The following is a 23,162-nucleotide window of genomic DNA, read 5'->3' as shown; positions in this document are numbered from 1 at the left end:
TTTGTTTGATGGCAGGTTTTTGTTATGTTTTCTCTCTAAATCAATACACGCAAGTTTGAGGTCCTGAATAGCTTCTAACCAACTAAAGCTGCCAAGGAACGACCAACTGCAGGATTTCCAGCCCAATTATCTGTACACTTCTCTCCTAACATCGTCTGCATAAACCATCACGGATGATTCTCTCGCCCTAGGCCTCTCGATGAACGCAATTTCAGCCGGTTGACGACCAGCTGGTTCCTCGTAATATCTTCCACCTTCTGGAATGGCGGGTGGCTCTCGACGAATGACCGGTTCCACTGGTCGGACGCTATATTCTCGTTGTGACTGAGGTATGGCACTATGAGGCGGGTCCATTGGGCGAACGCTGTACTCTCGATGCGGTTGTGGAACCAGCTCTCTGCGTGCTTCTGGACGTACACTTGCAGCATACTCCCGTGGTGGTCCCTCAGGACGAACACTTTGCATTCTAGTATACTCGCGGGGGATCTCGTATCTGACAGCTTCTGGATACACACTCGCTGGTCTGGGAATGTATTCTCTGCGGCTATCTTCGGGCGTCAGTTGTCGGCTTCTGATCTGAATATATTCTTCGCCAGGAGGTCCCATTGCAGTTGGACGAACGGAGTATTCTCTTTGACGGTATGATCGGTAGTCTGGCTGGGGTGGAATGGCGTATTCTGGTTGGGTGACAACTCGGCGTGGAGCAAGTGGTGCTGGAGATGCTCTTCTATAGATAATACCGTCTTCCTCAAATTCAGCTGGAACACGACTAGACACTGCTCTAGTTGGAGCTCGTTCGTAGACGATCTCTGGCTCGCGGTAACGTGGTGGAGGTGCAACAGGCAGGGGCTCATAGTATTTGCGACCAAACTCATCAATGACAATGCGCATAGACTGCCGTGGAGGAGCCATAGGAAGTGGTGATCTTCTTTCACGGAAGATGGGAGATCTTGAGCGTTCACGATCTGCATCAGGGCGGACACTTGCTCTCACGATAGGTTCTCTAACAAAGTGTGGCTCATCGTAGGCTCTTCTCTCCACAACTGCATGAGAGGCTGCTCTGACTTGACGAACTTCGCCTGGAGCATAAGGAAGGGCGAAAACGGGAGATTGGGGTCTTCTTTCATACTGCCCATCAGCGATACGTCGATATCCCCTTTCTTCTTCTCTGTCCATACGTCTGTGCGCAGGCTCGACGCGGCGGTACTCTGGCTCATAGCGAACCTCTTCACGCTCAACTATACGAGAACCACGTACTTCTCTGTACTGTCGCACCGGAGTTCTCTCTCGGACTTCTTCGAGGGGCTCCTGTCTTGGCTCGTCGTAGTTGAGCTCTGCCGCAAACTGGCCTGATTGTCTTGGTCTCTTTTGGGGCCGAGGCAAGGGCGCTACTGCTGTGTATGGGGATGGCGATCGAGGCTCTGGTTTGATGTATGGTGAATCTGGGGTGTCAGCCGCCTCTTTCCCTTTCCTCTTCCTCTTCTTTTTCTCCTTTTCTCTCTTCTTCTCGTTATTCTTCGTGCCTTTGGGTGAGCTGTCGGTGCTTGAAACACCAGTGGGCTGGTTGCGAAGTGTAGAAACCTGCGCAGGCTGCATCTCATCAACAGCAGCATGTTCTCGAAGTATAGGAGGATCTCTGGCTGTGGCTAGTGGGGATACTCGGGCAGGTTGGGGAGCAATAGGAGACAGGTTGTGAGCACGAACTAATGGCGAGGTAGGGATGTTGTCAAATGCCTGCTTGAGGAGATCTTGTGTAGTTGCCTGAGTAAGTATGGAATCAGTAAACTGGCCAATATTGGAAGATTGTCCCTGGATTGAATTCTGAGAAATGGTTGGGGGTATGCTAACGTTGACCGTTCCTTGAGCACGATGGGATATGATTTCTCCTGAACTGCTTGACGCTGAATTCCCTATCTCCATACGCTGCTGCTCCTCGCGCGGCTTTGAAGCACTGTTCTGCTGTTGTGAGTATTGCAACTGCGGACGAGCCTGCAAAGCTAGATTGTTATCATTGGATAGCGAAGTACCAGTCATGACCACTGCTCGGTGCTCGACCTGGTTTTGTGTAGGATGTCTCTCAACAGGACGCTGGTCAGGTATCGACGCGGTTTGCGACTGCACCTCAGCTGGGCCCTTCTGGCCCCTGGGAGGACTGGAAGGCTCTGGTGTATCATGCTGACTAGAATAGAAAGTGTTCTCATCAAACGAGTCACTGGCAGCAGCAGAGGGCTCAACTTCTGGGGCAGTGGAAGGGTGTACGATTTCAAGCGCTTTTGACAGCACCTCAGAGAGGTCAAAGTTGGGCAGCGACTCGGACGTTTGAAGCAATGCTTTCGCCGTAATACGCTGCTGCTCAATCTGCTCTCTAAGGCCCCTCTCCAGCCTCTGCCGTTGTAACTGTATCTCAGCCTTTATCAGGTCATCGGATTTCTCCAAGAGAATAGGATTGATCTCTGACTTGGAAGGCATTGAGATATGCGCGCCACCAGTGGGTCGCAGATTGGTTGGGGATCTGTTGAAGAAAGTCGAGTCGTCTGCGCGCGTGCTAGGGGTCGTGCGCGCTGCGGGTGTGGTCAGGCTGGGTCGAGGTGTAGTCGACTTGGGCGAAGATATAACTCGCGAAATCTGCTTGCCAGCAAGGTGAGGCGGGATTTTTATGCGAGGATGCGTGCCCGCCAACACAGCATCGCGAAACTGTACAATTCTCTCATACTCCAAAATCTCACGAAGCTCGTCTGCTGTCAAGGACACTCCATTTGTCAATGGAGGTGCCACGACACCCTGTGCCATCACGCAGCCAGCAATTGCAGATTAGTTAGAGGGCAAGTAAATGAGAGGAACAAATGGTCGCTGGCTAGAATAGCACAAAGGCAAAACAATTCTACAGTAAAGAGTACGTGTAATCAAACAGCTTGTTGAGGATGTCGAGGGCGATGTTCGAAGAAAAGAAGGATGGAAGACGTGGAGTGACCGGCAAGAGGCTGGGCGGGCTACAGGAGTTTCATTCGGCAAAGGCCCTTACAGCACTCGGTGCTCAGGGGGCTCCTGCATCTCCTCCCTGATTGGCCAACAGGGCTGGGTAGATGACTCCCGCTTGATGAGACCCTCACTCGTTTACATGTCAACACAATACATGTTGCATTTCTCCTTTGCTCCCTATTCAGTTCGGTATATAATAAGAAGACCTGGGCCCAGAGCTAATTTCAGTCACAGTAGCTTCAACTTTGTTTTCAGGAAATCAGCAAGCATGGCAGCAAATAGACCAGTATTCTTTTTCGACATTGACAATTGTGTAGGTTTGTTCGACCTACTAGAGTGGTGCGATTTACTGACATGGTTTAATGATAGCTCTATCCTAAGAGTATGTATCATTCAAAGAAACTCCATGACGTATATTTACTTGGTCTTACCAGGCAAAAAGGTCCATGACCATATGTCCAGATTGATCGACGAGTACTTCATGAAGCACTTGAATCTCACTCAAGAAGACGCATACAAGCTCCACCAAGAGTACTACAAAAATTATGGTCTTGCAATTGAAGGACTTACTCGCTATCATAAAATTGATCCTCTGGAGTATAATCGCCAGGTCGATGATGCCATCCCCCTCGAGGACATCCTCTCACCAGATCCATCCCTTCGGAAACTACTTCAAGACATCGACACCACCAAGGTTAAGCTTTGGCTCTTCACCAACGCCTATATCACTCATGGAAAACGGGTTGTTCGAATCCTCGGTATCGATGATCTGTTTGAAGGCATGACTTTCTGCGATTACGGACAGTATCCCATCGTTTGCAAGCCTCGTGAAGAAATGTATGTGAAAGGGATGAAGGAGGCAGGAGTATCAGACTTCAAGGATTGTTACTTCGTTGGTATGTAATCTTACTGGCATCATGTTGCAACAAATCTGACGTCGCTAGATGACTCTGGTCTGAACTGCACCGAGGCTGAGAAACTCGGCTGGTCTGCTGTGCATCTGGTTGAAGCAGGTGACCCTTTGCCTGCCGTCAAGCCGTGTAAGAACCAGATCAGAAGTCTGGAAGAACTCAGAAACGTCTTTCCACAGTTTTTCAAGAGCTCATAGACGGGACTTATTGCATAGGTTGATGCTTGGTCGAAGGATTGTGTTACGCTACTACATGGCTGGGCAATGAGACAAAACAAATCTTGCGCGACATGGCGGAGCTACACAGCAAGTTTGGTAATAGACGGTTGATAGAGCACCTGTAGAAAGGCGCCGCTGGTTCATACATAATAAGATTCAATTCATCAAAGGGAAGTGTGCTGGCTTCATAGAGAATCCTAACGCCATTCCCATCATCCAGGGTATTCCCAAACTCCATCCCAAACCCAAGCCTCTTAAAATTACCCAGTAATTGATAGCTAATCCCTAAGGCCTCTTGATGCTTCTAATAACACTCTCCAACCTTGCTAGAATCTCCTCGTTCTCCTTCAGCGCAACCTTGTGTATCTCGTCCTGTGCCTTGATCTCCTGCTCTAACTGCCTGATCATTCGTTCCTGGTCTTTTTCGCTGTTTTCTAGACCGGGAAGGACTGAGATGAGGAACTCAATTTGCTGCTCTTTGAGGATCAAGTCCTGCGCGAGCTCGCGTTGCGCTGCTTTGAAGACGTCGGCTGGATCTGGAGTTACTGCAACGGGGCTTAGCTCAGAGAACCAGTAGGTAACGATCATCGTATAAATATACCGTCTGGTTCCTTTCCAGCTGCGTCGCCATCGTTCTTTGCATCCTGTCGTACAGTGTCGTTTGGCCCGAGTGTTGCATAATCGTGGTGTTTGTGGACGTAGAAAAGAGATGCAACGAATTGATTTGCCAGCTTTGGAGGGTCAGCACTGAGGCCAGACTGGCAAGATAGAGCTTACCTGATCAACAGCATCCTGCAGTTGCGTTAATCGGTCTGTCATGGTGGCATACGGGTTTGAGGTTATTCGGGCGAAGAGCCTGGATTGACGAGGCTGAAGCTCTCAAGCTTTCCACCCTGCAGCCCAGAAAGAGGACCGAGCGGCTGGCCAATCAGCATACACCTCGGTTGGGACAAATTTCCATTTGAATTCAAGTTTGTTTGGACGTTCATCTGTTTACAACGTTACAGCAATGTATCGATTTCTCGCATTCACCCAATCTGGAATCTTCGGTGATAGCTGTTTGCTTAACTAAGTTATATATTGCCGACGATTTTGGCATAGCACTTCAAACGAGCCTTAAAGCACGAGACCTATGAGTTGAATCTTGCAAACACCTTCAACTGAGCACACATCTTCATGTTTGCAGCACGTAATCTGCAGTTGATCCGACCTGCACAGCAATCTATATGCAGGAGTTCTACAAACGCCGCTTCAGCGACCTCAGACCTGGTATATCCTGAGTCACAAAGTCCCAATCACCATGATCTTCCGAGCTTTCTAGAATACGCCTCCCGCATTTCCATGGATGAGAAGAGTACCACTTATGTGGGTACCCACTATGAATATACCGCTCAGTCGGCACTGGAACGGCTAGGCATGACCCTCAAACGGATCGGTGGGAAGTCAGACTACGGGATTGACCTGCTAGGAACATGGTCGCTGCCGTCTGCCGCGGAACCCCTGAAGGTGCTAATTCAATGCAAGGCATTTGCCCGCAAGATTGAACCTTCTCAAGCAAGAGAGTTGGAAGGCGCGTTTGTTGGTGCCCCTATGGGTTGGAGAGGTAAAGGTGTCCTAGGCCTGCTTGTCTCGCAGAAGTCAGTTACTAAGGGCGTGAGGGAGGCTCTTGGCAGGAGTCGCTGGCCGATGGGTTATGTGCTCTGCACACCTGAGGGGAAGATCTTGCAGATGGTGTGGAATAGGAGAGCAGAAGCTGAAGGGTTGGAAGAAATCACAGTGAACTTGAAGTATACGGGTGGTGATGCTGCTCAGAAGGAGGTGCTTTTGACGTGGAAGGGTAACGGCATCAACTGAAGTCCATTCTATGTGATTGCTAGGACTCGACGGAGCTTCATCTTCTCATGTTTGTGTTCTCACCACCACAAGAGTCACCACTTCCGTCTGAAGTCGTTAGCCTGCTTGCTTGTGAGAGCAGCTGGTGACATCGACCCTCAGGGTGTCCTAATTGTCGATGAAGAGCATTTATTTGCCCCTACTCACCACCTCTCACGTCACAAGTTGCTCTATCAACCCAGCACATGAAATTCTGGCATCACAACTACCCTATTGCGACACTCCTCCCAGCCTATCAGCATGTGCCATCAAGTCATTCAGATCTTCAAGTGCGGGCACAGTAGCGAACCCAAAGTGGTACGGTGCAAGGAACTAAGCAGCGACTGTGAAGCTGTGTTTCTGAGAGAAGAATTGGCAAAAGTCAAGGGATTGTGTGAGGTAAATCTACTTGGGTTATGTCCATATCTCAACAATGACTGACATGGGGTAGCCATGTGGACGAGCAGCGGAAAGGAAACGGGCTGAGAAGGCCCAAGCTTCCAAACCTGTTGATGAAGGATATTGGTCTTGATGGGGTCAACGTTTGGGAAGCTGGGAAGTGAGGGGAAATGGGCTGCTTGGTTTTTTCTGAGCAAGTCCACCACGCTTCGCAATGCGAGGAGTAACCAGGCTCTTCTTTCTTCTGGCTGCCTTGGGATAGAGGTGTTTAGGGCTGGAATATCTCATTCTGGAAAGGGTGATTGGTGCGGTTATGGCGTTTATCTGGCAGTGGGTGCTTGCGAAGCTTTTCCCATGACGAAGTAGCGTTTCCAGACAATATCCATGACTCGAGCTGAAAATTTGCCAGCTGCCTCATTTCTAAATGCAGCAGTCACATCCAAAGAGGAAACTGGATCCAGGTTCCCATCATCATTGCAAGTACAATTTGGACAATCTTGAAGTATGAATCCATGGTATCTCCCATACTTTGCACCTGTACCAAGCATGATTCATCTCAGATTGCCACCCGTCTGTTGTCACCTTCAGATCCGCTGCAAAATGAAAGAAAGGAAGTAAGAAACATCCGCCAGGTGGCGCCCGACAACAATTGGCAAGTTGTAAGCCACCCAGCTTACTTCTCCAAAGCATACTCCTCCCAGCTCAACTTCTCTTTAATGGACTTGTCGTCCTTCCTCGCCAAAAACCACCTCAGCTTGCCAACATCCTTGCACTTCTTCACCTGATTATAAAAGTTCATCGTCGTACCACAACCCACACACTTGCAGCTAGCAAAGAACTTCTCCTTCACAACCTCGCATGCGCATGGCGTTCCCAGGGTCTTCTGACTGAGCAGGCCTTTCTCCATAGCGACGAACTCCTTCTCGAAGGTGATGGGCATTTGCATGACGCAGCGGCCGCTTCCATTCTCGATGATTTGCTCGAAGCGCAGGTAGTCGATCGTGGTGGTCTCGGTTTGCTCAACGGAGCGGTAGGCGTTGATTTTGGTGCGGCAGGTTGGGCAGGTATAGTATCCAACGAAGCCTTCTGTAATGTATCCTTCGGAGCCCCTAGAAGATATGAGTATTGGCAATTGTTATAATCCAGTTGTTACAGGCAAATCTTGGGGTGTATTTCGCCATCTACCAGATCTGATGAAATTCGAGAAAGACAGCTGAGAAGGGAGCGGGATATCCAATTCGAAATTGGAGCAAGGCTGTCATCGAATACTTACATATCAAGCCATTTGCCGCACTCATTGAAGTTGAATTTCTCAGGTTCGTTCTTGCCGATGTGCAAGATTGCACAAACACGACGGAGGAACGGCATCTCGATTCGAGAGAGCTGTCAGATCGGGGAGAGTTGACAAGCTGAAGAGAAATATTGAGGCACTTGCGATCTGAAAGCGGGGTGAAATAACCTCCTGAGGCCGAGATCGAGCGAGCCTGTCTACAGTGAGTCTTTGGTCGAAGAAAGATGTACTTTGGGAGATTAAGCTGAGTTGGATTAAATCGAGTACCTCGTTACACTGGGTTAGGATGACGGGAAGGAGTGTATCTCGTGGGACGAGGAAAGTCGAAAATGAATATGAGCTTGGAGTAATGAGGCGGGGTGGTGTTACTAAGGATCCTGAAGGCGAGGCTGAGGATGAGGAGTGCTGGCACATGATAACCATATCTGGCATGGCCTGCAGCTCGAAGGCCAATCAAATCGCAATACTATCCTTGACCGAGTATGTCACACGGCAGCGAGCATGGCGTGGCAGCTTGTAGATGTATCGATGGGCAATGATTGGTTGGCCTTGCTTCATTTTTGTCGAAGAGCCTGTTTGGAAGCCTTGACAAAACAGGCATTTTTCTAGCCTTGATAACAAAAATGAAAGCCTCGCCTTGACTCGATATGTAATGCTCAAGTCTGCCTTGAGCTCCCATAATACATAATACTTACTATGCTGCTATTAGAATGTTGCAATTTAGGGGGCCAGGTGTATTTGTTCTTCCACTTCAAGTGCATGACATTGTGGTGAGGGTGGAAGTCAGAAGTTTAATACTTCACCGAATCGGGCATGATTAACGTGATTCCTAACAACCCTTCACTCGAACATGTTGGAACTGCTAGGGCATTGATATTTTACTAGAGCAAAAAATCGCCCAGAATGCGGAAGTCTTCAGAGATCTTGCCACCGGATAGAAAAGGATTGAACAATGAAGGCTCAAATTCTGGAGATGATATCCAGTTGCTCTTTCAAGTCATTGTTGCGAGAATAGATTTTCGCCTTGCCAAAAGATCATACCTCTAGAATCTGAGTCAGGAGCTCAAGTCTGGCCGAGTTCTTATGAGATTGTATGATCCAACTCAAGGAGGAAACCAGCAAAGGAGTTGAAAGCGAAAATCGGGTTTGAAGAAGCTCAAATGAGGTGTCGAGAATGAGATTTGACTCGTTCCTTGGTGCATGCTCCACTGGGAATGGAGGCGCGTTGATTCTCTGGCTCCCTCTTGAATTTTTGGTGGCCTTCAGGGCATGGCCAAATTGGTGCAACGATGCAGGAATGCAAGAAGGGTCTTCTTTTCGCACCAAACCAAGTTCGAATCGGCACAATCCTAGTCTAACATCGCCATCTGCTCTCTGAAGAAATCTGCTTCTTTCTTCATTTCTTCCTTAGTACGAGGATGTCTATCCTCATCCTTAAGTTGAGGAAACTTGCCGACAGGCTTAGGACGACTCTTGTCCCAAAAGGCCCCTCCAATATTACCCTCTTCTCCCTGAAGCCTGTTGTAGAAACCATCACCTTCCGTGTTTGGCTTCGACCTGGGTATAATGTGGCAATGAAAGTGTGGCACTGTCTGCCCCGATTCGACTCCGTTTTGAATGGCAACATTTGCATCAGCAGTTGAGTACGTCTTGGAAAGCATCTTTTGGACCTTCTGAACTGTCATGAAGACGTCTGTGACTTCGTCGGGGTTAAGCTCGCTCAGGTATTGGACTTGACGGAATGGGATAACGAGCACATGACCCGGAAGGATCGGCTTGATATTGACCAGGGCGTAGCACAGTGGAGTCTTATAGAAGACCTGTTGAGACTGTTAAGAAAGAACTCAGAGCCGCAATAGTATTGCTTACCTCGTTGGATACCTCATACGGACCGAAGTGGATCGCAGCTTTCGAGCTCATGGTCTTCGTGGGGAAGATAAGTCGTGGACGACGGAAAATGGGCCGCAATATCATATCCCCGACAACCGAATTTCCTCAATTGGAGCCCCTAGTACCAAATCTATGGACAAATCGAGATTGCTTGATGAGAGTTTGCGGAAACGTGTGAAAGTCATGAAGTTGATATGCAGTGATGATGGAGGAAGGTGTTGGCGCCTCAGACACAAGGCAATATCCGAGAATATTGCCCCACAAATAATATATTTCGAAACAACAACATGCCCCGTTTCCTCCTTCACTTCACTACTATCAATCTATTCAGAAACATTTCGGCCAGGAACAAGCATATCGGGTTGATGCTTGACCAATTCCGTCCATTCTCGAAACATGCAGCCGCCAAGGTGTTTATTCGTGACAAGCAATGGAAAGGGGTGATTGCAGTCCCTGCAAACCCATTTGACTGATGAAATTGTTCCCTTTCACTGTTTCCTTATAGCCCAGCTTGAGTACCTTTTTTTGACCTTCTTGTCAAGATCATCCCTCTCAAGTCATTCTTTTTCAGAACATCCAGTCTTTACGATATCACAGCGCAAGCCCGCTATTTATTCTTTCTCCAGCACCTGCGTGGCCAGTTGCTTATTTTAACACAAAATATCATATCAAGTTCTCAAAAGACATTCATATCGATCAATATGATGCGCGTATTCGCACTCTTCAACTCTGTCAGCCTTGCTTTGGCGGGAACCGTTTTGTTCGATGGTCGCTTCAATGACATGACCTCAAGCTCCGAGTTGGATGCCTGGTCTTTTAGCAATCCAGTTGGACCTTACCAATACTACATTGTCAGTATTCACAAATTTTTTTTTTTGACCGACGATCATGTACTTACTTCTTCGGCAGCATGGTCCAGATAAAGCCGCTTCTTACGTCAACCTCGACTCCACGTTCAAGAACCCTGCCGACACTGGTAGCTCTAAGGGAGTCAAGATTAGCTTAACAGAGAACGCTTTCTGGAACGGCCAAAATATGAGGAGAACAGAGTTGATGCCCCAGACCTCAGCAGCCATCAATGCCGGAAAGGTCTTCTACCACTTCAGCATGTCCCGCGCTGCTACCAATGCACCAAGCGAGTCTCACGAGCACCAGATCGCTTTCTTCGAGAGTCATTTCACTGAGATGAAGAGCGGATGGCAATCTGGTGCCACTGGAACGACCGACCCTCTGCTCCGATGGGTTGTCAGTGGCTCCACTGAGTGGAACGTCACCTGGGAGGCTGATGTGTGGCACAACGTCGCATATGAAATCGACTTCTCCGCCGGCTCTGTTGCCTTCTACCACTCAACTGGAGCCGACGATCTTGTTCTTACTGTCCCAGCCGTCCCCGTGTCTGCCAAGTCGGATGGAAAAGATTGGCATCTTGGGATGCTTGAGTTGCCAAGAGATGGATTCCCTTTCGTCAACGAAGATATTTTCTTCAGCGGTGTTTACATCGAGTCTGGAGATATCACTCTCAGCGTCGCTGGCCCAGGAGGAGCTTCAAGCCCAGTCGTTTCGTCCAGCGCCCCTTCGGCCCCAATAGCTTCTTCGACAGCAGCAGCACCCGTTGTCGCCTCATCTTCTGTCGCAGCTGTCCCCACCACTTCTTCAGCACCTGTTGTTGAGGCTAACCCTGTAGCCACATCCGAAACCATGGTATCACCACCAACTACACCCATTACTGAACCGATTGTTACTCCAATCGCATCAAGCTCAGCAGTGGTTGCCCCAGAGCCAAGCACGACCTTCTCGAGTGCAGTTACTTCCGCTACGAGCGCTCCAATCGAGGACGATGGAGAGGGCTGCGAATACTACGAGTAGAGTCTATAAGTGCTTACAAATGCTTTAAGTTTCCTTTCTGGAGACATTCAAGTATCTTCGGTATTCTGAAATGAATACTTCGAGTACGGTCTGGAATTCCGGAGAGTTGCTCTTTCTTTGTATGATATATTTACCTACATATTTTTCTACCCGTACTGAACCTGCGTTGTTCGGAAGCCACCTTGGTCTCAATCAGTTCCCACTTCCTGATCTAGTGAGATTTCATTCGGATACATGGAATACAGTTAGGATCAAGTGAACTGAGGGTCGAAGCAGAACAACTCCTGCAAGGAATGTTGCTGGCTCTCGATTAAGGTACCCCTGCGCTTGATGGCTCTTCTGTGTTTGCTTTTGAATCGGGGAGGACTTCCACACGTCTTATTTCATTTGTAATTCTTCAAGCCTTGCTCATTGATATCCTGGAGTGGACCGAATCAGTTGCCAAGATTTCCATGACCTGAACACAAACATCATTTGAATCCATCTGAATACGCTTGATAATATTAGAACGAACACATTCCTACATAATGCCAAACTACAGCCCCTTCTCTCAAGATCACAATTTCATTCAATCCTTCGCAACAGCAGCCTCCTTGTCCTTAAAGACCTTCGCCACAGCAGGTCGTTCCAGCAACTTCTGATTCCAAGCATGATAGCTCGGAAAATTCTTCTCAACCGCAACGTCCGCCCAATCATCAACAAAGAACCACGGCATCAACGCATTCCAAGTGATGAACGATAAATCTGCAATAGTGCTACATGTTGACAACCAATCAGTCATCAAGTACGTCACTACAATATAGTGTGTGGGATGGAGATGGCGGACGTGAGAGACTTACACTTTATCACCAACCAAGTATCCAGTTCCAGTCCTCTTCAAGTGCCTATCAAGCACAGACAGAACCCGCTTGACCTGCTCTCTATACCTATCTCTGGCTTCCCCAATAGGCTGGTACTTCTCAAACCAAACAGCTTGTCCGTAATACGGACCCTGCGAGGACCGGGATGTCAGCAATTGCTCGTTCACTGGTTCTCTGGAGCATCTGGGGTAAAGTGCTCCTGAGACCCTCCATTAGGGTAGATTTGACGCCGCTGGAATAACATACCTGACCGCTCATTTGGAAGTGTAGCCATTGCTTTACGAGGTACTTTTCTGGAGATGAGCCATAGCCCAGGGTGTTATTCTTGTCGTAAGTTTCTTGGAGCTGTTTGGTGGAGTTAGAAAGTGTTTTGTTCGTGTGCGAGAGGTCTTCAAAGGACATTGGGAGCGCCGGGAGGGTTGGAAAGGTAGAATTACATATTCGATAATAGCGCCAGATTCCCAGAGTGTTACACCGGTGTTGGGATCTTCGATTGCGGGGACTCGACCATTGATGCAGATCTGCTCATAGGGATCTTTCTTGAGCTCGGAGAAGTCTAGAAAGTCATGTGGTCAGTCACATAATGGTGGGTGCGGGAGGTGATGGTACTGACCAAGGAACTTCGTATGGTATGGAATCTTCAGTTCCTCGAGCACAATCGCAACTTTCCAAGGGTTCGGCCCAGTGGCTGGTCATATTTGTTAGCTGGTTTGTCTGTTTTGATTGGTATCAGGGATAAGCGAGGACCAGACGAAACGAACCGTGGCTATAGAGAGTGATGGGTTTGCTCATGATTGCGATTTCAATTCGGCTATCAGAAGTTGAGGCGGTTTGACGTATATTTCACTGTGTAGCAACCTTTTTGTATGAGCAAAATGCATCTTCAGAAATTCGAGACAAGTCACTTATATAGAGGTGACGCCATTAGATTGAAACTAGTGCACCGAGCCAAGCTAACAGAGAAAGATGGAGGGGTTCAACCGACCGCTTGGGATTGTCCGAACTGCCGACTGACTAAAAACATTCAAATGCTTTGAAACGGTAATAGGGGTCAATCATTGGATAGGAAGGTGAGGGGAACCATGGGCCTTGATTTTGCTTCCTAGAAGAAGGAACGATACAGAAGAAGGTTTGGCACGATCCGAGGGCCGACAGACACTAGAGTTGGAAAAGTGGGGAGAGGCAGATCTACATGCAACAGAAAGATGTTGTCATCGGTGAATAGTTTATATTTGGCCGACCTATCGATGAGGCTTCCTCTACACGTGAGAGCAACACTGAAGGCGGCTGAGCAAAGAAAAAGGTTGTGAACCCTCTGTAATCGCAATCCTGTTAGGCTTCCCTGCAATGAACATGTAACTTCAATGTTCAACGACTTTCTATCAAGTGAAGCAAACGAAGGATTCCAATCGTTAAGATTCATACGCAATATGGTTTGGAAATGGAGCCGCCATAGCATGTCGCTAATGAGTTCCGTTTTGTGCTCAGGCAAATAGGCGATGTCAAATCAACAATCTCAACATCGGATCAAATTCACCACCTAATCCAATAGAAGCTTGTGAAGTTCGTTCAATACGATCATTAGCCACAATTCCAAGGCCGGTATTAACCACGGGCTCTAAAGTCCACGTAGCAGCTCTTCAATCGTGATCGGCTTCCTGACCGCATTCGAGAAACCTTCATGAAAGCTGACCCACACCTTATTATCGTCCTTTGCATCCTTTTTCGTCTTCCTTTTCCCTTCTGGTTCTGCATTCCCATCAATCTCTTGTAAGGGCATGATTTCTTCTCTGATCTCTCTGCCAAAGAAGTCCTTCTTCGCTCCTATGACGAGTTCGAGGGCTTGGTGTCCCTTGGTTTCTTTGCTCGCAATGGAGAATTCGACATCATCATTAGGGTTGCCGGCTTTGTAACGGGCTTGTCTTGCAGCGTTCTCGCGAACTATGATATTCTTTTGATATTCCTGGTCAAGAACTTGGCGAACTGCGTATCGCACGGGTGGAGAAGCTCCTGCAATTGTTGAAGCTGTCTCAAAGAGCACAAGTGTATCCAACGGCCTGGCATTGGTTAGTAAATGTCTTGGGATATCAGCACTGGTCGCTACTCACGGCTCCATACGATACACCCATTGGGGTGCTCTATTCCCAAAGTCTCCTTCTAATTTACCACGTTCAAATATGACACCAACAGAACCCATGATATCTACTGATCGCTTGACCATTGCTTTCTCAGCCTCCTTTCGGACGCTGGCGATGCCTTTTTGATCTCCACTTCCACCCACTATAATTGGCTTGATTTCTGGCGTGAGCATCCTGACAAGATATGGCAATAAGTCTGTGGCAATGTCCTCAGGGCTGCGAAAGCTTCTCAATAACGTGGCATCTAGAGTGGCTTGTAGTTCCAGTATTGTTGCACGATTCGACTTTTCTGCTTCGTGAGCCTCATAGTCTGCTCGGGGCCCAGAAAACGGTAACGGTTCCTCTTCTACTTCATCTTCGCCCCATTTCTTTTTCTCGTTGGAGAAGTAGTGACGAGCAGGGGATGAGAATAAATGGTGACAGGCCAAAACTGGCTGACTGAGATATGGCGCTAGTTCAAATTCCTGGGCAGTGAAGACTCGAGTGGAGCAGCTGTCGTGGAAATGGAGCCATTCGTATGCTGAGTTTGGTTTTGACAGAATCGAGTCATCGTTGAATGGTTGACTAGGATATTTTGACCAGATATCTGTGACAATGCGGTCGATTTCGCCACTTGTGTCCACCATCTCTCTCAATCTGTCCATACCAGCTCTCTTGGCTATTTCTGCAACTCCAAGCTGGGCTTGAGGTTGATCTGCCGAGATTCCAGGTACCGGGTCAGCATTTGCAGTTTTTGGAAAACCTGCACCTTCCAAGAAGATCCTGTTGACAAGGTCTTTGGCTCCTCCCCGGCCAACTCCTCTGGCTCCGCCTCCACCGTGGGAGAGATCACTGGTCATGTTTTGTTCAACCCACTTCCGAGTTAATCTGGCTGTGCCGTCTTTCTTCGAAGCTTTGAGCTTTCTCGCCGCCCATTCTCCAACTACCATGATGCCTCTGAGGTCTCCTTCTCCCGCACTCTCTTTGCCCTTGCGGGACTCGGTCGGGCTCACTCCCCACGTCGCTTCACAAAGTCTTCGTACTCCATCACCATCACATGGGACTCCCTCCTTGTCAAACACAGACTTCATCCGCGCCACAACTGCATCCAGGGGCGGCTTTCGTACATGAATGATCTCGGCAAAGCTGGACTGGCGAAGTGGTCGTAGTGATGGATGATAAACATCATTACAGATGAGTATCACCGGTCGCATCAGTTTGAAATCGTCGCCCTTCTTTTTCTTTTTGGCAAAGTCTGTGCTAGCCTGGCTACCCGATGAGTTCTTCTGATCCAGCTGAATGAGGTCGATCAGTGCTTTGATGAATCCTCCTTCTCCTGACCCACCAGACCCTCCAACTACTCCATCCACCTCGTCTACAACAACGCATAAAGGATGAGCAATCTTTTGAACATGGCCAGATTTCGATGTTATCGTCGATCCAGTCTTAACGCTCTCGGTACCAACACTAGTCCGAATCCTATTCTTCACAACATCCTTGCTCCTCTCGTCGCTGGCATTGATCTCCATGACCTCGTAACCCGCCTGTCTAGCACAGACGTGAGCGAGCGTAGTCTTGCCCAGACCTGGTGGACCTGTCAGAAGTAAGATCTTTTTGTGAGGCTTCTCCTCATCTTCTTGCCCAGGCCTTTTGGGAGCGTTGACTTTTGTCTTTCCTGCCTTGGGAAAAACTAATGGATCCCAGGCCTTCAGCCATTTCAATACTTGTCTATGTGTTCGATCATCTCCAACAAGCTCCATGAAAGTCCTGGCACGATACTTTTCGCTCCACATAAGAGTTCTTTTCGATTTCCCTTTCATGCCTGGGTCCTCCACAGAAGGCAGTATATCTTCAGGCGCCCTCGATTTCGATTTCGTTTCTTTGGCCGCTTCGTCAATCAGGCTGTGAATATCGACTCCGTAGTAACTTTTCTTCGCTCGACCAGCCTTAACTGTTGATCTCGCTGCAACCATTTGCTCGAACGGAACTGCCGCACCTTTCTTGCGCTGTTGTATAGAAATTGATTTCCCCGAGCAAGTCAATATTTCAGTGACTTTCGTCCTTCCTTTGCTGAGAAATGAGGGCAGAGCATTAGAATTCAGTCTTTGAGGCGGTTCAGGCACTGGACTGTTACTCCGTGTCGAGTCAAGATGGATTTCGAGCGAGGTATCGTTGTGCAACAGAATTCCACCAACGGGCCCTCCATTGTCCACAATAACATCTATATCGGCCGCATATGTCTCATCAATACCGTTGTTTGGCAGACCTGGACTTGGCGATCTTCCAGTGTCCAGCATACGCCTCTTCGGAGAAGGTTCCGCGTGGGAGTATTCATCGTCCTCATCGGAATCGTCTTGTAGAAGAAATCCTCCAACAGTTTTTGGCTTTATGAGATCTGAGGTCTGATCTGTTCGAGGCCGTTTCACTGCCGGCGGAGAAGAGCTCTGAGGATATGCAACTGGTGATGACGCGGAAGGCATCCTGAGATTGGGCGGCGAGGACGAAAAGGGTGTCAAGTGGAGGCTTGCCTGGAGGATTGACTGCGTTTTCAGAGGGGAATCTAGCTGAGGATTGGTTTCCCTAGTTTCCAAACTTGGTTGTAATCGAACCATCAATATGATCCAGTTCGCTTCGAAAGGTTTCTCCTAGAGGCCACGCCTATATTGACTTAGCACTCTGCGGTTCCAAGGGTTGCAATTCTCAACGTGTCGCAGTTGAGGCAATGTCCACAGATTTTGATACTTGGTTGATTCAAAACCCATGTATGACAGAGATATGAAAGCCCAGAAAGATAGACGCACTCTATGTTGGATCACTTCTCCCTGCTTGTTTTTCCTTGCAATTGTCTCCTGTTGTACGAGATGCAGCGCTTCGAACTCGTCGGAGTTGGTGCTGGACGGAAATATCGTTGGTTTAAAGTGTGACTCCCAATCGTCGTAGAGTGTCGGATCGGAATTTGGCGGCAAATATGGCGACGATGTTGATTCCATCGAAATGTGTTCAATGTTGTATTTCGGGCCGCCACGATACTTATACACACAAGACCTTGAAGAACGCGTTGAACGCGACACGCGAACCACTTTCAAAAGACCCGAGTGCCCCTGCTGAGCTAACTCAACTGCCAAGAAGGCTGGCCCGTCCCCGTCCCCGTCCCCGTCCCCGTCCTTGTGCAGCGGCTACTTTTCGGCGATAAAGTCACAGTGCCGATAGCCTATTCCGAATGGATTGGAATTGACGATGGAAGCTGAATACCCCGCACCCGCGCCCCCAGAGCGCCCCCCGGCTGCCAACAGAAGCTTCAAATATCACAGCTGTATTCCCGCTTCAACCGCGTTATTCCCAGCAACGAAAGTTCAAGTCCCTGGCCATCTCAAGCGTCTCTATGCAGGGATCGTAAACATGGAGTATTCCTCGGATCATCTTTCACCAATCTCACCCGTCCTTAACACGTCAATCTCACCTGCAGGAACAACCGACAGCAGCTTCGCTGGGACGCCGATCAAGCATGAAGAAGGTTCTTTTCCCGAGCCCCCCAGGAAAAAGCAGAAGAGAAACAAGCCAACCTTATCATGTGAGGAGTGTGTGGAACGGAAAACAAAGGTTCGTTGAGTTGTCAATAATGCATTCCTTGTTACTCGTACAAGCGGAAGTGGGATATCCATGCAAATTGAGAATTAATTTCACCGCCAAAGATCCAGTGATCCTACGATAGTTTTGATACTGCATGGTGTTGAAACCCCTCTTTACCTGTGCTAAGCTTCAATTGCAACTCTCATTCATGGATTGTATTTCATGATTTTGGAATTCTTCACGTGCTGCTTGCATTTGTGATCTACTTCTCATCGTATTTCTGTTGTGAAACTATACAAGGTACTTCTAAATATGCTAAATCCATGTAACAGTGCGATCGAGGAAGGCCCAACTGCTTAGCCTGTAAGTAATCGTCAACCCTTTAAAAGTACACAGAATGAACCGTGTCCAGGCATAAAGCGTCAAACCGAATGCAAATACACCACTGTCGCAAATGTTTTGGAGTCAGTTTACTCCTGAATTAAAGAGTACCCAAGTCTAATCCTTTTTCAGGGAGACAAATCGGTCAGCTGGCAATACTGCCATGCGGATGACCAAGCCACCAAAGAAGAAGTCAATGGCAAACGGATTCGAAGGACCAAAACAAGCTCCCAATCCACACCAGCGGAGTGCATCTCGAGGATCAACCTCATCTTCAACCGGCCTCCTGTCCAATGTCCCTTATTCTCACCCAACTGCATCTAATGTCTTCGGTATCGGATCAGAACATCCGTTTGCGAACTATTGGACTTGCCAAGGAGGACTTGCTGAAACAATCTCGGTTCTGCCGGAGAAAATACAAGCCGACATCCTTCTTGATAGGTACTTTGAATGTGTAGATCCTGTTTATCCTATGATTCATCGTCAGACGTTCTATGCCGATTATGAACATTTCTGGTCACTTCCACAGCCAGAAAAAGACCGCGTTGATGGTACTCTTGTTGCCATGATCTTTGCCATGCTGGCGATGGGTACGCAGTTCGTCACAACCACCGGCCCGAAAGAACGTCAACAAACAGCCGAGTTCTATGTTTCCGCTGCTCATCAGGTCTGTATATCCTTCGAGTGCTTGAATAACCTGGCGACAGATCACTGCCTCAATGGCTACAGTTATGATGACGACAGCGCTGACCTCCAACCAGTCCCTCAGAATGTCCTCCTACCTCAACAAAGCTTCTGTCCGCTCCATCCAAGCCATGGTTCTAATAACCTACTTCCTCATCAACGACAACCATGCATCCGACGGGTGGGCTTTCGCAGGGATTTTAATCCGGCAAGCTTACGCCATGGGTCTACACCGCGACCCCAACATAGTCTGCCCGAACGCCTCAATCTTCGACAAACAAATGCGCCGCAAGCTCTGGCAAGCCGTGCTCCTGCAAGACACATTCCTCACCGTTCTCCTCTCCCTCCCACCCTCAGCAACACACACCGACGTCAACGTCGAAGACCTGATCGACGACTCCAGCAGCATCGCACACTCCAACCCCACAGACACAGCATACATCCGCGGCTGCTGGACGCTCGCGAACCTCGTGCAAGAAACGATATGCTCACCCCGCTCTCTCGACCTACCCATCTCCTCGACACCCCGCCAAAAAGCCAAACTCCTCTCTGACTTCAAAGCTGTGTTCCGTTCTTTCCCCGACGTGTTCCGCTCCTGGGATACGGAATCCATCACCGCGCTCGCACAAACAAACAAGAGGATCGTCCGGCAGACGCTCTTCCTAACAAGCAACTATTTCCACAACGTGATGCTGTTACATTCAAGCGGTAGTGCGGAAGTACCTGTCAACGTGCGCGGTGCGTTGGAAGCGGCGCATGATGCTATCAATGCATTCTTTTTACTGTTCGCGTTATTTGCGAGTGAGGCGAAGGTATGGTGGGTATTTAATCATAGGGCATTTTTGGAAGCGATGTGCATCGGCAATATTTTGAGGGATGAGGAAGCGAAGGCAAATGGGGAGGATGTATTGAATAAAGATCCGTTGTTTGCGAGGGGGAAGGCGGATATCTGTAAGTGCTTTCCTTACAACTTCTTCCATAATTCTGGACTTCCCCCCCGTCGTGTGCTCTTTGTTGGTTACAAGATGGGGCTTAGCGAGAGGGAGGATTAGGTTTTCTTGACTAACACGAGCAACAGTACAAATGATCAAAATAATGCGCACAATGAGCGAAGGCGAAGATGGGTCCGCTGTAGCGCTGACAAGAGTTTCTGTATTGAGTACATATCTGTAATCCACTGCCCTGCCCTCAAGCATAATATATCAGTACATGTACCCATGGCAGCTCTCGCTTCACCGCGCTACAGTAGTTATTCATTTATCATTCACGTAACAGACATGTGCCCAGTACTGTAATATGCCTAACCGTTCCATTGCTGGTATCCCTAGCCGACATAGCCTTGCTCTATGAAAAAAAAGCAAAGCTCCGGCCCAGCTCCAGTCCATCTGCCAAACGCCATCCATGCTAAACGCAACGCGACAAATTAAAATTCCAGCAACGCAACGCATCCTCATTCATTAGACCATTCTTTCCAAACCAGTAGTAGAATAGGAAGAAAAGAAGTAGTTCTCGGGTATTAGAACAGAAGAATTTATTCCGTTCGTCGATTCGAGCCGAAACGATCTCGGATCCATGACATCGCTCCTCCGCCAGGCGTGCTATTTCCAGAATGGCTGCTTCGACGAGATTCCCGTGATCGGTCACTATCACTAGTGTTTCCTCGCCTGTTGTCTCGCTGGCTGTCGCTCATGTCCGATTGACGTCTGTAGAAGGAGCCTGGCATGGGAGGGGTGAAATCGTCATTTGCTGACTGTGATGTGTTTGGATCACCGACCACATGCCATCGTCTTGGCCCCTGGGACTCTTGCGAAGGTAGAATACCAGCACTGTTGCGGATAGACTCTAATCTTGCTTCATTACGAGCAGCTGCAGAAGCCGAGCTGAATCTGTCCATTCTTGGTCTGATCGAACTCAGTCTCCGCGCACGGTGTTCATTTCGTGTTGACGGATTGCTTTGGCCTGATGACCTTCGGCTGTTTGGTGGTGTCTCGGCTTCGATGCCTTTCCTGCATATGGGACAAGTGTTGTGTTCGCTTAACCATGCACTGGCACAGGCCTCATGGAACCAGTGAGAGCAGGGTAGGACCACAACCTCAACTCCTATAGTTACGTCGTCCATACAGACACTGCACTCTCCTTTACCCTCTGGCCCAAGTTCTTTCTCGTCTAGCTTCTTCTTGGGAAGTGCTGATATAGCATCTGGCGAAGCAGGACCAGGTGCATTGGATGTGGGATGCTGCTCCATCAAAGTTGAAATGATTTGGTCCAAAGCCTCTTGTGTATAGACAGCATCTCCTGAGCGTGCATTGGCTGGATTGGCCATGGCAGCAAAGAGACCTTGTAGTCCAGGTGGTAAGCCTCCACCATGAGGGCCGTCTCTTTGACCTGGGGGGCCCATTGGGGCGAAGAGAGATCCGATGATACTGGCAAGTTGGTCAGGTGGTGCTCTTATACTAACAACATGCAGAGAACGGCCATTAAGGGGATGGGAGGGGGAATCGTACGTAGCTAGATCAGGAACTGGTGGTGGAACTCCTTGTTGCTGAAATTCTCCGCCTCTTTGTTGTCTTGGAGGAGGGACACCGAAAGTGAAGCGTCCTCCAACGATTGTAGGTCCATTCCCGTCCCCACCTACACGAAATGTTTGACCACCATAAACGTTATCCTGGGTGAATAGAGTATTAGCACCAGATCTACCAGCCTGTCCAGGGCGGAATTGGGGTCCCATAATATTGCCGAGCATGTTATGAAAGTCGCGCATGACAAAGTCTGGATGTTCATCATGAGGGTCTGCTCTTCTTCTGGGAGGTATTCCAAATGGAGAGCGAGGAGAAGAGGTCCTAACTGTTCTGGAGAATAATACAGAGCCTCCTGGTCCGTGTGTAACGTGTTCTTCAATATCTGCCTCTTCTGGATCGGAATCGATTTCGATTGGATTACGGGAATTATTGGCATAATCGAACTCGCGTTCAGGACGAGGATCACTCTCTGGAGTTACCTGCAATTGTGTTAGATTTGGCTCTTCACTGTCAGCCAAAGCAAAACATACGATCTCTGTGATTTCCCCCTCACATCGAGGACAAACGAGCCCAGCTTCATCTTGGTACCATTCATGCTCACACTGGTGACAGAACACCACGTCCCGTGGGCCGGAAGCATCTAGACGCGGTGCCTGGCTGCCAACCTCTCTTGGATTGTCGGCCATCGCCTCTCTGATGCCCTGGTAGGCGGCTAGGGCAGTCAGTCCGAGACTTAATGCCAGACCCGTCCGCTGTAATGCTCTGAACGCCAGACTGAAGTATGGATTCGAATACCAATATGTATCGGGATCTTAGGTGTATGAATCGACGCAACCGTCGTCGTTTGCTGGCAAAGGCTCGAGATTCAGGGCGGAATCGGAATCGGAATCACTCTGGTGTGGCGCAAGCTATCGAGCTGCCTCGCGGTTGACCTTGAGCTTGATAATCGAAAATCGTGAGGGGTAGTAGATAATGAACATCTGCCGCTGATGTGGAAGGGAGAAGGAGTGAGTGTGGGGAGTAAGTTGATGTTTAAGGTTGTCTTCTTGTGGCAAGTCTTGAGGAGGAAAGGCTGTGCTCAAAGGAAGGATACAGTCTATTGGAGAGCGATCTGAGTGAGATCTTGTGGCTCGACGTCGGGAGTCAGGCTCTCCCAGCGATGGATGATGTCCTGACCCAGGTAGGCTGGGCTGGGCTGGGCTGGCCGTTGGGTGACGCAAAGCAGCAGACCCCTGTCGTTCTAATCGATAGCACTTTCGGCCTTCAACAACCTTACCTACCTTAGTTCAATGAAGTGCAGCTGACACTGACAAGCGCGATCTCGAATAAGTGACGGCAAATACTAGGCAAATTGTCCTGTGGCTACTCCAAATCTATGTGCCTATCGTGAAAAGGAAAAGTAATGGAGGAGAAATGTCCTTGTTATTGAGTCTAAAGACGTGGCTTTTTGGTCAAACGTGAGTCAAAATAGCTTAGCTTTCTGAAAGGTTCTCTCGGCTTCTTGCTTCGTAGTACGCCACCAGATACCGCTCTTCCAAGATTGACCTCGGGAGTACCTGAGGTTACCCGTCATGTGGGTCAAATGTGCCCATATTGACTGGAGGA

The 23,162-nt window shown here is 48.8% G+C and overlaps 11 protein-coding genes across 13 annotated transcripts; 4 read left to right on the top strand and 7 right to left on the bottom strand.

The window, feature by feature from the left end:
- Positions 1 to 23: 23 nt before the first annotated feature.
- ONS95_001062 (uncharacterized protein) lies at positions 24 to 2,967 on the bottom strand. The gene has a single exon (XM_058494244.1). The coding sequence runs from the start codon at positions 2,788 to 2,790 to the stop codon at positions 127 to 129; it is 2,664 nt and encodes an 887-aa protein (XP_058364447.1). The 5' UTR covers positions 2,791 to 2,967; the 3' UTR covers positions 24 to 126.
- A 69-nt stretch (positions 2,968 to 3,036) lies between these two features.
- ONS95_001061 (uncharacterized protein) lies at positions 3,037 to 4,953 on the top strand. Of its 2 annotated transcripts, XM_058494243.1 has the most exons (4): positions 3,037 to 3,292; positions 3,349 to 3,361; positions 3,414 to 3,875; positions 3,924 to 4,953. In XM_058494243.1, exons 1-4 carry the CDS (start codon positions 3,098 to 3,100, stop codon positions 4,085 to 4,087), a joined length of 834 nt encoding a protein of 277 aa, XP_058364446.1. In that variant the 5' UTR covers positions 3,037 to 3,097; the 3' UTR covers positions 4,088 to 4,953. The 2 variants fall into 2 exon arrangements, with proteins under 2 accessions (XP_058364446.1, XP_058364445.1); XM_058494242.1 differs by having other exon boundaries at positions 3,064 to 3,361; positions 3,924 to 4,268.
- SRB7 (RNA polymerase II mediator complex subunit) lies at positions 4,309 to 4,953 on the bottom strand. Its single transcript, XM_058494241.1, has 3 exons — positions 4,886 to 4,953; positions 4,710 to 4,839; positions 4,309 to 4,653 (listed from the first exon to the last, which is right to left on the bottom strand). The coding sequence occupies exons 1-3, from the start codon at positions 4,925 to 4,927 to the stop codon at positions 4,394 to 4,396; spliced, it is 432 nt and encodes a 143-aa protein (XP_058364444.1). The 5' UTR covers positions 4,928 to 4,953; the 3' UTR covers positions 4,309 to 4,393.
- A 331-nt stretch (positions 4,954 to 5,284) lies between these two features.
- Positions 5,285 to 5,962, top strand: ONS95_001059 (uncharacterized protein; the record flags this gene model as incomplete). Its single annotated transcript, XM_058494240.1, has 1 exon — positions 5,285 to 5,962. The coding sequence occupies one exon, from the start codon at positions 5,285 to 5,287 to the stop codon at positions 5,960 to 5,962; it is 678 nt and encodes a 225-aa protein (XP_058364443.1).
- A 1,090-nt stretch (positions 5,963 to 7,052) lies between these two features.
- Positions 7,053 to 7,747, bottom strand: ONS95_001058 (uncharacterized protein; the record flags this gene model as incomplete). The annotated part of the gene is made up of 2 exons (XM_058494239.1): positions 7,053 to 7,488; positions 7,653 to 7,747. 2 exons carry the CDS (start codon positions 7,745 to 7,747, stop codon positions 7,053 to 7,055), a joined length of 531 nt encoding a protein of 176 aa, XP_058364442.1.
- Positions 7,748 to 9,019: 1,272 nt separating this feature from the next.
- ONS95_001057 (uncharacterized protein) lies at positions 9,020 to 9,644 on the bottom strand (the record flags this gene model as incomplete). Its single annotated transcript, XM_058494238.1, has 2 exons — positions 9,020 to 9,490; positions 9,540 to 9,644. 2 exons carry the CDS (start codon positions 9,642 to 9,644, stop codon positions 9,020 to 9,022), a joined length of 576 nt encoding a protein of 191 aa, XP_058364441.1.
- A 111-nt stretch (positions 9,645 to 9,755) lies between these two features.
- On the top strand, positions 9,756 to 11,897 carry ONS95_001056 (uncharacterized protein). Its single transcript, XM_058494237.1, has 2 exons — positions 9,756 to 10,411; positions 10,470 to 11,897. The coding sequence occupies exons 1-2, from the start codon at positions 10,262 to 10,264 to the stop codon at positions 11,424 to 11,426; spliced, it is 1,107 nt and encodes a 368-aa protein (XP_058364440.1). The 5' UTR covers positions 9,756 to 10,261; the 3' UTR covers positions 11,427 to 11,897.
- On the bottom strand, positions 11,898 to 13,461 carry URE2_1 (glutathione S- transferase, nitrogen catabolite repression regulator). Of its 2 annotated transcripts, none has more exons than XM_058494236.1 (6): positions 13,272 to 13,461; positions 13,048 to 13,132; positions 12,900 to 12,974; positions 12,724 to 12,842; positions 12,533 to 12,631; positions 11,898 to 12,417 (listed from the first exon to the last, which is right to left on the bottom strand). In XM_058494236.1, the coding sequence occupies exons 2-6, from the start codon at positions 13,076 to 13,078 to the stop codon at positions 12,262 to 12,264; spliced, it is 480 nt and encodes a 159-aa protein (XP_058364439.1). In that variant the 5' UTR covers positions 13,079 to 13,132; positions 13,272 to 13,461; the 3' UTR covers positions 11,898 to 12,261. The 2 variants fall into 2 exon arrangements, with proteins under 2 accessions (XP_058364439.1, XP_058364438.1); XM_058494235.1 differs by lacking the exon at positions 13,272 to 13,461 and having other exon boundaries at positions 11,898 to 12,181; positions 12,266 to 12,417; positions 13,048 to 13,202.
- A 36-nt stretch (positions 13,462 to 13,497) lies between these two features.
- ONS95_001053 (uncharacterized protein) lies at positions 13,498 to 17,517 on the bottom strand. Its single transcript, XM_058494234.1, has 4 exons — positions 17,205 to 17,517; positions 17,013 to 17,061; positions 14,395 to 16,963; positions 13,498 to 14,343 (listed from the first exon to the last, which is right to left on the bottom strand). The coding sequence occupies exons 1-4, from the start codon at positions 17,391 to 17,393 to the stop codon at positions 13,905 to 13,907; spliced, it is 3,246 nt and encodes a 1,081-aa protein (XP_058364437.1). The 5' UTR covers positions 17,394 to 17,517; the 3' UTR covers positions 13,498 to 13,904.
- Positions 17,518 to 17,802: 285 nt separating this feature from the next.
- ONS95_001052 (uncharacterized protein) lies at positions 17,803 to 20,211 on the top strand (the record flags this gene model as incomplete). The annotated part of the gene is made up of 6 exons (XM_058494233.1): positions 17,803 to 18,003; positions 18,306 to 18,336; positions 18,386 to 18,437; positions 18,487 to 19,021; positions 19,116 to 19,989; positions 20,117 to 20,211. 6 exons carry the CDS (start codon positions 17,803 to 17,805, stop codon positions 20,209 to 20,211), a joined length of 1,788 nt encoding a protein of 595 aa, XP_058364436.1.
- Positions 20,212 to 20,569: 358 nt separating this feature from the next.
- ONS95_001051 (uncharacterized protein) lies at positions 20,570 to 22,243 on the bottom strand (the record flags this gene model as incomplete). The annotated part of the gene is made up of 2 exons (XM_058494232.1): positions 20,570 to 22,036; positions 22,088 to 22,243. 2 exons carry the CDS (start codon positions 22,241 to 22,243, stop codon positions 20,570 to 20,572), a joined length of 1,623 nt encoding a protein of 540 aa, XP_058364435.1.
- Between the last annotated feature and the right edge of the window lie 919 nt (positions 22,244 to 23,162).

This window comes from Cadophora gregata (genome assembly GCF_030347475.1).
Source record: "Cadophora gregata isolate MNR1 chromosome Unknown scaffold_1, whole genome shotgun sequence".
In the NCBI taxonomy this organism is placed as follows: Eukaryota; Fungi; Ascomycota; class Leotiomycetes; order Helotiales; family Ploettnerulaceae; genus Cadophora; species Cadophora gregata.
This window is presented reverse-complemented; position numbering and strand designations above follow the sequence as displayed.

Bases quoted from the DNA above. Each gene is read 5' to 3' on its own strand.
- ONS95_001062 (XM_058494244.1), bottom strand. From the start codon at position 2,790: ATGGCACAGGGTGTCGTGGCACCTCCATTGACAAATGGAGTGTCCTTG.
- ONS95_001061 (XM_058494243.1), top strand. From the start codon at position 3,098: ATGAGACCCTCACTCGTTTACATGTCAACACAATACATGTTGCATTTC. The intron at 3,876-3,923 runs GTATGTAATCTT...TGACGTCGCTAG, and splicing joins CAAGGATTGTTACTTCGTTG to ATGACTCTGGTCTGAACTGC.
- SRB7 (XM_058494241.1), bottom strand. From the start codon at position 4,927: ATGACAGACCGATTAACGCAACTGCAGGATGCTGTTGATCAG. The intron at 4,840-4,885 runs GTAAGCTCTATC...GACCCTCCAAAG, and splicing joins TGCAGGATGCTGTTGATCAG to CTGGCAAATCAATTCGTTGC. The intron at 4,654-4,709 runs GTATATTTATAC...GCCCCGTTGCAG, and splicing joins AGCTGGAAAGGAACCAGACG to TAACTCCAGATCCAGCCGAC.
- ONS95_001056 (XM_058494237.1), top strand. From the start codon at position 10,262: ATGATGCGCGTATTCGCACTCTTCAACTCTGTCAGCCTTGCTTTGGCG. The intron at 10,412-10,469 runs GTCAGTATTCAC...CTTCTTCGGCAG, and splicing joins GACCTTACCAATACTACATT to CATGGTCCAGATAAAGCCGC.
- URE2_1 (XM_058494235.1), bottom strand. From the start codon at position 13,078: ATGAGCAAACCCATCACTCTCTATAGCCACG. The intron at 12,975-13,047 runs GTTCGTTTCGTC...AAATATGACCAG, and splicing joins CATCACTCTCTATAGCCACG to CCACTGGGCCGAACCCTTGG. The intron at 12,632-12,723 runs GTAATTCTACCT...TCCACCAAACAG, and splicing joins CTGGCGCTATTATCGAATAT to CTCCAAGAAACTTACGACAA.
- ONS95_001053 (XM_058494234.1), bottom strand. From the start codon at position 17,393: ATGGAATCAACATCGTCGCCATATTTGCCGCCAAATTCCGATCCGACA. The intron at 16,964-17,012 runs GTTCGATTACAA...ATCCTCAGCTAG, and splicing joins CGAACTGGATCATATTGATG to ATTCCCCTCTGAAAACGCAG. The intron at 14,344-14,394 runs GTGAGTAGCGAC...AACCAATGCCAG, and splicing joins TGGGTGTATCGTATGGAGCC to GCCGTTGGATACACTTGTGC.